The 14,503-nt window shown below is 38.5% G+C and overlaps 1 protein-coding gene across 1 annotated transcript in view; it reads left to right on the forward strand.

The window, feature by feature from the left end:
• Positions 1–5,910: 5,910 nt before the first annotated feature.
• Positions 5,911–14,503, forward strand: part of ip6k1 (inositol hexakisphosphate kinase 1) — a 44,560-nt gene continuing 35,967 nt past the window's right edge. The window contains exon 1 of the mRNA XM_048166879.1: positions 5,911–7,299. Coding sequence (XP_048022836.1) covers positions 7,077–7,299 — 223 coding nt within the window. The 5' untranslated portion in view covers positions 5,911–7,076. The remainder of the gene's footprint in view (positions 7,300–14,503) is intronic.

Genomic DNA, 14,503 nt, shown 5'->3' on the forward strand with positions numbered 1-14,503 from the left:
AACTTTATTGCAATCAAGTTTGTACACCGTACCTGAGTCCTTCATAATAATGTTGATGAGAATGCTGCTCTATCTTTGTGTTGGTGTAGAAACAGAGAAACCACAGGCTTGATTTTACAGGCTTAGTGCTGTTAGCTTCAATCGTTTTGTGGCAAACAAATGAAGATGTTTTGAAGATTTCACATAGGAACTTGAGGAAAAAGCTTAAAAGAACACAAAAGCACTATTGAAAGTATCATAAAATATGACCATATGATCTGGGGTTCATTCATGTTCAAGCACAATTAAGATACATTTTCTCATCAATTTTGATTTCACTGAAGTAAAGTGACTTTTCTATCATGTATAACTGTACAGTGCTAATTTGAACCCGGCTGCTACATCTAACCACACTACCACAAAAGTGTCCTTTAGGAAGAGCTTTTGTCATACAAATTAAAAGTCATACAAATTAAACAGACAGGATGTCACATGATCTTGTACTGTGACACACTTTTCCACTTATTGGCCTCAACTACTAAAAGTAGAGTCTCAAATAGCAGAGGACTACAGAGTAGAAACACACAAAGCTATCATTTCCATGACCAGGGGCCTGTACCATGATGGTAGTTGAACAAACTCAGGGTTATAGGATTAGTTTCGAGTTGACAAAACCAAACCACTCCTATCTGGCTTTGTTGGTACCATGATGCTGATCATCAACTTTCTCTGTCAACTCAGGCTTTGATCCTGAGTTTGTGGAGCGCGTGCACATGAATCTGTGACATCAGTGCCAAACAGCCAATCACATGCCTTGCAACAGAGATAAACTGTGATTCACTTCTCGCGAGAGAGCCAGCGTGATTCAAAACTCTTTTGCTGAAAATGAAGAATTTAAACGCATTTACACTAATGGAAAATACTTGTCTGTGAAAGAGGACAAATAAAAGAAATGATCTTTCTCTATCAGTGCAAGTGAAAGTTGTGAAGTTAGTTTATATAGTTGATCATATATAGCAATAGAGACTCAAATATACAAGTTCACATGTAGTCATATTTAAAGAGTATATTTACTTATTTATATTACATAAGATCTATATATATATTAATATTCATTGAAACTAAATGCTTACTAACAACTGTTAAACTAAACTTGTGTGCATGTAATGGATTAATAAAAATATAGATAATTATACAAATCATATATAAATCATAAAATAATTCTAAGTAATTATCATTAAAACCAGACAATTTTATCATTAAATATTTGTTTTTACTATATTGTGACATTTAATTTGGAGGAAGAGAAACTGAGGGATGGACTTTATTGTGTTGGGTGTGTCAGTGTCACTTAGCTTACGTCTGATTGGTCCAATTTCAGTTTGAGATCTCTAACCTAGAACATAACCTGCCCCGGAGCAGGTTAGCCATGGAGCGTAAGTTACTATGGCGATGAACACCGCTAAAAGCCAAGTCACTTTCATGGTACCTAAAACCCAGGATTGGCACAAACTAATCTGAAACTTACCTGGCTAGCCAGCTAATCCAGCTTCATGGTACAGGCCCCNTAATAATCCTTAGAAGAACAAGAGGTCCCTGCGCGAATTTTCGCTTGGGCCCTAATAATCCTTAGAAGAACAAGAGGGCCCTGCGCGCTAATTCGCTTGGGCCCTAATTACCAGTGTGCAGCAGCTTTGCTTATGACGGACAAACAATCCAGTTTCGTACGTATAATACCCCATAAAGTGCGTATCATATGCACGCGAAAAACTCATTTTGGCGTATATATTCTACGAGATTACAAACTCGTACTATTGATACGCATTTTCGTGTGATCGGGCTCTATTATGTCATGATATGCAGTTTTAAGATTTCTTCAGGCGCGAATGTGCTGGTTTAAAGCTCAAATTTGTGGTTAATTGAGAAAGATAGCGCCTTTCTGAAAATTTGATCTGACGTTGTCGGAGTTTTGAGATCCAGACGATCACCGGACTCTCAGCGCTCATGTGCCCAGCCGAGAGCAGCCTTACCTCGACTAATCCTTCTGACGTTTCCCGCTGGCTCCGTTTTGGCTGAGGGCAACGTGACGTTTCATAAATTTATATATGGCTATTTAACTTTTGTATCATACTAAAGCGCTGATTTTGTACGTTTGACTGAATTGTTTGCTTTATTTCTTATTGTATATTTTTATACCTTTTATAATGGCTATTACTGAACATTAAAACTGACATTTAACAAAAAGAGAAGGTTGTGTTTTATGTTAAAGCCTATTTCATTTCATTACAGTGAAGATAATCAGAGTATGCACAAATAGTATTACATTTAATATGTTTGAAATGTAAACGAAAAGAGGCAGGGTTGTTTAATATTTCGTTTTGTTATAAATATAAGCAGACATTGCAGATAATTAACAGTGAATGTGCTATAACTGTTTATCCGCCGTCATCGGTCCTGCTTGCTTACTAGCCTGCGCGTTCACGGCAGGCTCCGTTGTGATGGGGGAGGAGCTGTGGAGGGAGGGCTGTAGCGCAGCAGAGAGCAAGGGGGAGTGACCTGTGAGTTGTGCTTGTTCAAATTCTCAGGCTAAGTCAACGTTTTCTAAAAACTCCCTACTGCAGCTTTAACTAGTCGTTTCGTACCTTCTCGTTATGTGTGCGGCAGAACTGTTTACTCCCGCTAACATTCAAACGGGTGCTGCATTTTGCAAAGTCACAAGGGGGCGCTGTTGCACGTTCTACAAGCTCGCGCAACAGAGACTGCTTCAAAGTGATTCTCAATCAATGAAAAGCGCAGATTTATGCCAAGCGATTGCTAATGAACTCAAGTTGATGAATTATTACAATGTCTACTTTATGGCCTTTATATAAAATGTTTTAGACGATTGTAAGAATCTGAAGGATCAGCCTGCAATAGTACAGACATTTCAAAATAAGAGTACCTGTGTATTTCGGGCTTGTTTATAATTAAAAGACACACGCTAAGTTTTTTCTTTTTCTTTTGGGCATCAAATTAAATACAATTCATAGTGTAACCAAAATACCAATAGTATTTTGGTTACACTATGAATTGTATTTAATTTGATTTCCATTTAATTCATAGTAAATGATTGTAGTCTCCCCACAGAAAGAAAGGACTAAGAACATTATTTGACACACATATTATTCATAAATTGTACTAGTAAAATCTGTGTCTCATTCACTGAGAGAAACACTAAATGACAGCAAGGAAAACATAGGAAAATGTTAACCATTTAAATGCTGTAATTTTGCATAATTTACAATGCATAATAATGCATAATATTAGTATGTAATTAAATGTAATATGTTATTTAATTAAAATTAATTTCAGTAAATAAAAATACTGTTAAAAAAATCACACATTGTTTGTTTGTCACATGTAGTAGACCGTTTTTGTGCCGTGGGTAATAGGATTTTTCGCCCGGCTACCACTGCAAGTATATTTCAAACCTGTGGGAAGCATTGTAGTATGTGACTTTTAATTTCAAACATGCCCAAAATACCTCGGGACTCTTATATTAAAATGTCTGTACTATTGCGGGCTGAACCTTCAGATGAGAGAGATAAAATATGCATTCTTACAACCGTCTAAAACCATAATATATAAAGGCCATAAAGTAGACATTGTCATTATTCATCAAATTGAGTTCATTAGCAATTGCTTGGCACTAATGTGCACTATTCATTGATTGAGAATCACTTTGAAGCATTCTGAAGCACGGTTGCGCGAGCCTGCAGAATGCCTTGTGACTTTGCAACTTGTAGCGCTCTTTTTTTTTTCTCTCTCTCTCTCTCTCTCTCTCTCTCTCTCTTTTTTTATGAAATCATAGCCTTTTGAAGTTTAATAATCAATAGGCTGTATCGCGATTTTTGTTTTACCATCCCCAAAATATAAGAAGTCTTAATATGATCATTAAGACATTTGTTTTACCATTTCATGTATTGAAGACTTTCATGACATTTAATTTAAGAAAACTCACCCGGAAGGTTTTTGCTTTATTCGCACACGTGCTCCTAGATACATTGTACAGTTCGCACACAGAAGCGCCCCCACTGTTGAGCCCTGTCTTTATCCAATGTCAGCGGGAGTAAACAGTTCTCGCACACACAGAATGTGCAGGTACGAAATGCGTAGGGCTAATTTTTATTTTATTTTTTAAAATATTTTCCACTAGTTAATCATTCACGGATGGTTTCATTATCTCGGGTGGATAAAAAATTATAAGAGGATAAAAACAATAAAAGCAAAAATGTGTCTCCAAATATACTTGGGCGACCATTAATATTACCTGGGTGGCCTACCCAAGTAAAATCTATGTGTGGGAAGCACTGCATTGGGAATACAAACTCAAATATGTCCAGCAGGGTTTTATCGCAAATGCCCGGAATGCATTTTGGGCACTGCTGGATCAATACTTAATTTGAGGATCTTTTAACTTGACTTTGTTCAGTAGGGAATGATGCAGTTAATGGCAGCTCAGCCTTCCTGAGACATCAAACTCATTCCATCACGACTTCAAAGACATTTTCAATTTTGAGGGCATGTGAAACATTCATGTGTCTGTTTTTGTAATAGTTGATGAGAGCCAAACGTGTGTGCTTTGGCATGTTGGGTAACATGAGGATTAGATTGGACGCATTGTCAGAGATGGATGGTGCTCTGTGTTTGTCTATGAGTGGATGGGACTCAGATGCCAGCTGTGTTTGTAGGGCTACACGGCATTCTGGGAAACACTCTCAAGGTGCAGTAATGGAAGGTTATAAACCTCTGGGGTTTTTTTCTTTAGCTGGTTGACTGGTGTATGGCTTGATTAATATCCAAACAATTTAAGCAGTTCTCTGTTTTATTAAAAGGTTACTTCACCCAAAAATTAAAATTATGTGTCATTTACTCGCCCTCATGTCGTTCCAAACCCATAAGACTTTCGTCCATATTCGAAGCATGAGTAAAGATATTTTTAGTGAAACCTGAGTGATTTTTGATACTTTAAAAAGTTAAAAAATATGTCTTAAAATAATTTATATGAACCGAGCAGTTTAATCCAAGACACGATTTCTTTATATGATGAACAGATTTTTTACTTAGATGTTTATTCACATAAACGTTGATTAACACTAATACATAGAGCATATGAAATATGGTAAAGTGTGATATATTGGTCAATTTTTTAACATCTTTTTTTATTTTGATATGTTGTGCACCCCTACTATAGTAGGATTACAGAATCAAGAAGTTGCCTTCTTAAGTGTGAATTGTTTATTTTACAGAATTTTTCAAAAGTTCAAACAATTTTTTTCATGTAATTTATTTTTAAATGACTTGTTTCTAATTTAGTAAATATTATGTAAAATAAATATTAATTTAAATTCAGCAATGTGTTTTTACTATCTTTTAAAGGATTAGTTCACTTCAGAATTAAAATTTCCTGATAATTTACTCACCCCCATGTCATCCAAGATGTTCATGTCTTTCTTTCTTCAGTCGAAAAGAAAATAAGGTTTTTGGGGAAAACATTCCAGGATTTTTTCCATATAGTGTACTTAAACGGTTACCAACGGTTTGAAGGTCCAAATTGCCATTTCAGTGCAGCTTCAAAGGGCTCTACATGATCCCAGCCGATGAATAAGGGTCTTGTCTAGCAAAACAATCGGTCATTTGTAAAAAAAAAAAAAAAAAAAAAAAAAAAAAAGTATATGCTTTTTAACCATAGATGTTTGTCTTGCACTAGCTCTATGCATCCACAACTTCACACATTATGTAGTCATATTGGAAAGGTCACACGTGACGTAGGTGGAAGGTTTGACTTAGTCTTTGCACGTTTGCTTTGTAAACACTGGGTCGGTACTTCTGCCTACATCACGTGTGACCTTTTCAACATGACTACGTAATGCATGAAGTCGTGGACGCGCATCACAGAGCTATTGCAAGATAAGCATTTGTGTTTAAAAAGTATATACATTTTTATTTATTTTTTTAGAAAATGACTGATCGTTTCGGTAGATAAGACCCTTATTCCTCGGCTGGGATCATGTAGAGCCCTACATTGTATCATGTAGAAGCTACATTGTAACTGCAATTGACCCTTCGCCAGGAGTTTGCCTGTCAAGTTATCTAACCAATCATAACTCAGAATCCGCTGTTTTGTCAGACAAAGCAGTCAGGGGAGTTACTAGATTAACGTTTGTGGACTTAAACTTAGTGTGTACTGATGTCTTTCAGTTGTTAAAACAATATTCTTTCTGATGTTCATTCATGTTGTTTTAATGCTATAAATTAACTTGTTGGAAGAGATGATTGGTTCATGAGCAGCTTGAACTGAGGCGCTACAGCGATCTGTCACGAAAAATTACAACATTTGATATTGGTGACTTTGTTTCATATCAAAAGTAACCTGCTCTGTCTTGTCTGTCGACGTGTTGTCAGTGTCCTATTTGCTCCACTATGTATTTTTCGCTGTTTGAGAACAGGATTTGTGGTGTGAGAGCGCCATGGCTTGTCGGACGTAGCAACAGTAACTAAAGGGGGCGGGTCTTTGCGAACGGTCAGTTTAGACCTTCAAACCGTTGGTAACCGTTGAAGTCTGGTATATAGAGAAACTTAATTTAATTTCTTAATTAACTTGATTTCTTTTCGACTGAAGAAAGAAAGACATGAACATCTTGGATGACATGGGGGTGAGTAAATTATCAGGAAATTTTAATTCTGAAGTGAACTAATCCTTTAAATTAAATAGTGTGATTATCATATATAGGCTTTATATTAGCCATCAAAAAAAAAAAAAATCAATAATCTTCCACAGGAACCAATGAGGTTTGTTCTCAGGCATCAAGCAGTTCCATTTACCATTTGATTCTGGCAGTATATTTCGTATATTTTCCTTTTTCTCTCCTAGAAGACAGCATCAAGGATTCTTCCCAGTGTTCTTGAGGCCGGGATCTGTTGGCAGGTGGGTCAGCGGGCTGGCTCCTCCCCCTCCCGGCGGCAGCGTGCGCTCTCAGCCGCCCCCTTGCACCCCCCGCTCGCCAGGCCTACGCGCCCGAGCCCATGCCCCCAGCTCCACGCGGCCCTCCAACGCCATGTGTGTCCCGCACACTATGGAGGTGGGCAAGCACAGTGCCAGCCAGGGGCAGGGCAGCCGTGGCGGGGTTCCCCTGGAGCCGTTCGTTCACCAGGTGGGCGGCCACACCAGCATGATGCGTTATGATGACCACACCGTCTGCAAACCACTTATCACCCGTGAGCAGAGATTTTATGAGTCCCTGCCACCAGAGATGAAAGAATTCACCCCTGAATACAAAGGTAAGATAGAAGATTTGTATGCAATGCACTTTTCTCAGATTTAGTGTTTTATTGTTGGTTTTTAGTGAGCTGACTTTCGACAACACTAGTCTCATCATATCCGTAAATAGAGAAAAGTTGCTCCGGGTACTTTAATGCATGTCTGGTGTGGGAGTGGCATAGGATAGTTGTCACAATGGTTGACAGTGCAACAGTATTTATGTGTGGTTTCGGTAACTTACAGCGACAGAGATATGAGCTGTGTGTCATCTGAAGGTTTTAGATCCAGTCACTGTTCTCCACCAAAGCTGCTTTTGTCAATTTTGTGTTCTATGTGCGACTCAAATGCTCCACTCTCCATCCAGATATAAAAGCTGCCATCGGTTAATGAAGATTTAAAAGATGAACTCACAGCTTGATTGGACTCTTGACGTGTCAAAAATGATAAGCCTTTTCAGTTTTATGGATGTCGCCATCTTATCATCATATTACTTTGGTCACTGTTGCTATGTTTACTGGTAAGAGAGTATGGGCTTGACTCCCGTTGCATGTTCATACAGACAGTATTCAAGACATTACTGTTGTTGCAATGTGAACGGGACATTTCGAGATTCACACCTGCAAGTAAATGCAGTTGTCAATCCCAAAAACTGACAGTGTGAAGTTGTGAACATAGCCTATTTGTAGTGTTCCTCCCATCTAAAGTCAAATTCACACTACACCGACAGACTCCGACCAAAGACAACAGACACTTCATCTGGTTTTGTTAGATCAGCCTGTTGGTGTCTGTTGCCATTGGTTGGCGATTGTTTTTGCCAGTTGAATCAACAAAATCACTTTGAACTGAAATTTGTTGGCGTGGTATAGGTATGACATCACTTTGTACGCCAAAACATTGAAGCTAGTTAGCATTTTAGCACTTCCGGTTCCATCATGCCAAAGTCAATGGTTTTTTTTAATGGGATTTTGGTTAAATGGCTGAAATAAGGTCTGTGGTTGACACGAGCTCAAGGCACTTTCATGTTTTATTCTATGGCATAAAATAGATCAGTATTACCCAACTCGTGATTTTTTTTTTAAAGCTGTTATGTGTCTTGAAAAAGGCGGTTACTAACAAGTGGCTAAATGGGACTACAAAGGCTGTCAGTGACATTAAATGTCTTCACAGCTAACAGTTGAGCTCAATCCACTTTTACAGCCTCATTATGCTCATAATTGTGCTCATAAACTAGTCTAACTCAAGTCCAACATTTTCCACTTGTGATGTCATTTGTTTATGTGCCGTGTGCACGTGTCTAAAAACACAGAAAACAAAGATAATTCAGAAAACAAAGATAATTCAGAAAACAACACGAGTGCTGAATTGAGTTCTCTTTCACATCTTCTTGCACTTGAATGTTTTAAAATCACTTCAATGTGTAAATCGGCAAGACAAAACACATGCAAATGATAAACTTTCACTCTATGTTGGTTAAACTTTGCAATTAATCTGTGAATCACATGCGTACCGAACAGTGGGGCCTGGTCCATACGGATCACGGATCAACTACGATCCATTCCACCCCTAGTAGAAACATAATTATATTGTTAAAACATGGTTAAATAAAATGTGTGATTTAAAGGGCACCTATTATGCCCCTTTTTACAAGATGTAATATTGGTCTTGGGTGTCCCCAGAATATGTCTGTGAAGGTCCATTTTTGGGGCATGTCTAAAAAAGAGCTGTTTTGGTGTATATCACTTTAAATGAAATTGAGCTGCATTGAGTTGCAGTTGAGTTGGCTATATGGCCTCATTTAGTTTATGGGATTGCTCGATTGCTCCTGTCTGCCTCGCTGCCTCTGCCTCGCTGCTGGTGTTTGCGTCTGCGTATAGCTTTGTTTTCTCTTACTTTTATTGAATCTCTTACTTTTTTTCATTGTTGCTTATATTATTATTATTGCCTACCACATTAATCTGACGTCGTTAGCCTGTAATCTTTGAATCTAAATCGCTGTTACAACGTGTTTGCATCTCGCTTGTTAACTTGTCATCAGTCTCGCGCGCTCCTTTTCAACGCGTTCATCAAACAGCTGTGGTAACTTGGATCAGTCTACAAACACGGTGAGTCATGTCATCCTTTCCCACTGTTATCTCGTGTTCAGTTTGTCACATGTTCAGTGTAGCTCTCTCTGTCAGCGACGAGGGATTTACATGTCATAAATGTAGGGAAATAGTCAGGCTGACAGAGAGAATCTCAGAATTAGAGACACGCATCCACACTTTAATCGAGGATAGTAAGAATGCAGGGTCTTCAGATACTGTTTTGGATGCGACTAGCTTAGTGAACTCTGTACATTGTTCGATTTCGGCTGTAGAGCCCGCGCAGCAGGGCACTTGGGTAATGGTGAGGCGGCCTAGCCGCGGAAAACACCACTCTTCTGTTCCAATAAGAACATCAAACAGGTTCTCCCCACTCAGTGACGCACCCACTGAGAATCCTGTTGAAAGTGCCCTAGTTATTGGCGATTCTATTACACGGAACGTGAAAATAGAGACACCAGCCACCATAGTCACGTTTGCCGGGAGCCAGAGCACCTGACATCAAAGCAAATTTAAAAGTGCTGGCTAATGCTAATCGGAAATATTCTAAAATTATTATTCACGTCGGCACAAATGATGTTCGACTTCGCCAGTCGGAGATCGCTAAAATTAACATTAAAGAGGTGTGTGAACTTACAAATACAATGTCAGGAGAAGTAATTTGCTCTGGTCCCCTTCCTGTTCGTAGGAGTGATGAGATAGTTAGCAGATTATCATCACTCAATGGCTGGCTGTCTAAGTGGTGTCCGCAGAATAATATAGGTTTCATAGACAATTGGAAAAGCTTTTTGGGGCAGACCTGACCTGTTGAAAAGAGATGGTATTCGTCCGTCCCGGGATGGTGCTGCTCTTCTCTCTAGTAATATGGCACATAGTCTCAGAACTAAAACATGACAAACTGGGGCCCAGGACAGGAAGCAGACAGACTGGATAAACCGACCGTCTGCTAGCTGCCTCACGTTACAGAAGTCAGATAATTCCCAACACATAGAAACTCTTGCACCTAGATATTATCAAATAGAGACTGTGTCTGCACCCCGAATTAATAAAAACAAAAAACTTCCAAACCCATTTAATGGTAAAAATTTAATTGATGTTCAACAAATAAAAAATAGAGATAATAATGATAAACAAATGATAAAGCTTGGGTTGTTAAATATTAGATCACTTTCTTCAAAAGCACTTATTGTAAACGATATTATCACAGACAATAATCTAGATGTGCTGTGTTTGACAGAAACCTGGCTAAAACTGGACGATTACACTACTTTAAATGAGTCTAGTCCTCAAGGTTATGATTATCGACACAATCCTCGACAGAAAGGAAAAGGGGTAGGTGTTGCTGTAATTTATAGTAATATTTACAGTATCAGCCAGAAGTCTTTCAAATATAACTCCTTCGAAGTGATGGTGCTTTACGTAACATTATGTAAGTTGACATTTGTGTTGGCTACTGAATACAGACCACCGGGGCACAATACAGACTTTATCAAAGAGATTGCCGATTTTCTATCAAAATTAGTACTAGCTGCAGATAAAGTCCTTGTTGTTGGTGATTTTAATATCCATGTAGATAATAAAAAAGACTCATTAGGATTGGCATTTACAGACATTCTAAACTCTATTGGTGTTAGACAACACGTGTCGGGACCCACTCATTGTTGTAATCATACTTTAGATCTAATATTGTCACATGGAATCGATATTGATGCTGTTGAAAACTCTTTTTTCCAGCACATTAGACTCAGTTGCTCCTTTGCGTTTAAAAAAGATTAAGGAAATTAATCCAACACCATGGTATAATGAGCACACTCGGGCCCTAAAAACAGCAGTTAGAAAAATGGAGCGCCGCTGGAAGAAAACAAAACTAGAAGTATTTCGCATTTCGTGGAGAGAGAAAATGACCTTAAGGCCTTAAAAACTGCTAGATCTGCCTATTTTTCAAAACTTTTAGAAGAAAATACACACAACCCTAGGTATTTATTTGATACAGTGGCTAAATTAACAAGAAATAAAGCTTCAACTTCTGATGTTTCCAAAGAGCACAGCAGTAATGACTTTATGAACTTCTTTACTTGCAAGATTGATAATATTAGAGAAAAAATTATAACCATGCAACTGTCTACTACAGTCTTGTGTCAGACAGTGCATTGTAGTGTCCCTAAAGAAAAATTCAATTCATTTACTGCTTTAGGAGAGGAAGAATTGTCTAAACTTGTTAAATCATCAAAATCATCCACATGTATGTTAGACCCTATACCGACTAGGCTATTGAAAGAGATGCTTCCAGAGGTCATAGATCCTCTTCTTAATATTGTTAATTCATCTTTATCACTAGGATACGTACCAAAAACCTTTAAGCTGGCTGTTATTAAACCTCTTATTAAAAAAACACAACTTGATCCTAGAGAATTAGTCAATTACAGGCCGATCTCAAATCTCACTTTTCTGTCAAAAATACTAGAAAAGGCAGTTTCATCACAACTATGTTCCTTTTTAGAAAGAAATAGTATCTGTGAAGATTTCCAGTCAGGATTTAGACCATACCATAGTACTGAGACTGCTCTCATTAGAGTTACTAATGATTTGCTCTTATCATCAGATCGTGGTTGTATCTCTCTATTAGTGTTACTGGATCTTAGTGCTGCATTTGACACTATTGATCACAATATTCTTCTAAACAGACTCGAAAATTATGTTGGCATTAGTGGAATTGCATTGGCATGGTTCAAATCATACTTATCTGACTGTTATCAGTTTGTAGTAGTAAACGATGAGATGTCATATCAATCACAAGTTAAATATGGAGTACCGCAAGGCTCAGTACTAGGGCCGTTGCTTTTTACTCTGTACATGCTACCCTTGGGAGATTTATATTTATATTTTCAAATCCGTTAAAGGATTATTAGGCTGCATAAATTAGGTCAGCCGGAACCGGGAACACTTCCTGTAACACCAGATGTACTCGTTACATCAGAAAAAGAATGGCATCTACGCTAATATTAGTCTTTCTGTTTATCCCGAGGTTTACCGTAGTCAACCGGATCTGGGCCGTATCCAGCTGAGACCAAGGACCTGCACCTTGACACGACCACAACGCAGCCCTGAAGTATCAGCAGAGATCGAGTCAACTAGATCATCCATTGTGAAGACATCATCAACACGATAGCCAGTGCCAGAGTTCCTCAACAACCCGACCATACCGGCGTGATGAATACGATCCTCAATTGGACACGACCACAACGCAGCCCTGAAGTATCAGCAGAGATCGAGTCAACTGGATCATCCATTGTGAAGGCCTCATCGACACGACAGCCAGTAGCACAGTTCCTCAACAGACCGTCCATACCGGCGTGATGAATATGATCCTCAACTGGATGGAACTGAAATAAATACTTTGATTGTTGCGATCCTGTCAGACTTATGATAGCAACCTGATTGTAACAAAGCACTGTTCGCCAGAGGAGAACTGGCCTCCCGACTAAGCCTGGTTTCTCCCGAGGTTTTTTTTTTCTCCATTTTAACACCTATTTGCCACTTGTTTGCCACCTGATGTCACCTGATGGAGTTTGGGTTCCTTGCCGCTGTCGCCTTTGGCTTGCTTAGTTGGGGACACTTGACATTTGACTTGACATTTGATATTCAATAGTATTCTTGACATTTATTCAACAGTGCTTTGATCTGCCTGCATTGACACTATTATTTAAGAGCTGCTGTGCAGCCAAATTATGTACCAGTTATCAATGTAAAGCTGCTTTGGCACAATCTGCATTGTAAAAAGCGCTATATAAATAAAGGTGACTTGACTTGACTATAGATCCATCCTTGAGTAACAACTTTTTAGCAAAAAACTGCATTGTATAGCCCCATGAACAAATTTAGGTATATTTTGGGGCGCATTATCTAAACTAATCCACTGCGTCCTCAGTGGCTCAGATGTTGGGAGAAATTGAAGACTCTTATGTTCATTCTTACATCCAAAAACAGAACACCTTTGCTTATGACACATTGTCGCTACAGCTGCTCGAGCGCATAAAAATGGCAGACTGAGTATAACTCGCTGAGGGTGGAAACTTTGGTAATGCAGGTCTGTCAGTCAGCGGCTGTGGGCGGGGCCTTAGCAGTGTGATGCCACACTGCTCAGAGAATCAAAACGGCATGTCTAATGAGACTGCTTTGCTTTAATAGTGATTTTAAAAAAAAGGAGTAGTGGTGGATTTTTATCATTGTAGGTTGGTTGTGTTCACAGACCGCCACAGACACACATTTATGTCCAAACACCATGTAAAAGTGGATTTTGCATAATAGGTTGCCCTTTAAATGATTATACAACTGTTTTTTTTTATTTTAGTGTTGATTAATAAATAAATTTAATAACTTAATTGATTATTTAATAAACTTTATTTTCGGTTTTTGGGGTTTTTGGCTAAATGAAAACTTTACTTTCAGTGTTTCTGTAAAAAATAATTTTGGAGCTTTACTACTCAGAATTGCTCATTGTAGCTTGGTTTCCAGGCTGATATAAACCTGTGCAGCCTGTTTCATGTCAACCAGTGAACTTAGAGCTTGCAGTTTTGGTAAAGCTTTTGCCACTTTGCATGCAGTATGTAGTGGGCATGCTAGTGATGTATATCTAGTGAAAATAGATGCAAAAGAAATTTCTGAGAAGCGCTGTTGAAGATGGATTGGACCGAGCACCACAACACCTGTAGCCAGTCAGCAGTAGGGGGTGTGTCCGCTCATCATGAGGGAGGAGAGAGAGTGAGCAAGAGGGAGATTTGAAGGAAGACTGAAGTTGCGTCCCAAATGACGCGCTATACACTATGCACTTATGCACTATGTACTTATGCACTATGTACTCATCCATGTAGTGCGTGAATTCTATAAGGTTATTTTGTAATTTAACATCGGAGTAATCACGTAATTAAAGCTGCGACAGTTGAGTGCATGAAATGTCCAACATTCCACACTGCGGTTTTTCTGTTAATTTAGTGCATCATCCGGGTATTTAAAGTGTACTTTTTTTTTTTTTTTGAATTTTCAGTGTGAATGCACTACTCACACTATTTATACTTAAAAACATCATAGAATAAGTACATAAGTACATGATTTGGGACGCACCTTGTAGTAAGAGAGCTTTTGA

The sequence above is a fragment of the Megalobrama amblycephala genome, linkage group LG2 (assembly GCF_018812025.1).
Source record: "Megalobrama amblycephala isolate DHTTF-2021 linkage group LG2, ASM1881202v1, whole genome shotgun sequence".
Lineage (NCBI taxonomy): Eukaryota > Metazoa > Chordata > Actinopteri > Cypriniformes > Xenocyprididae > Megalobrama > Megalobrama amblycephala.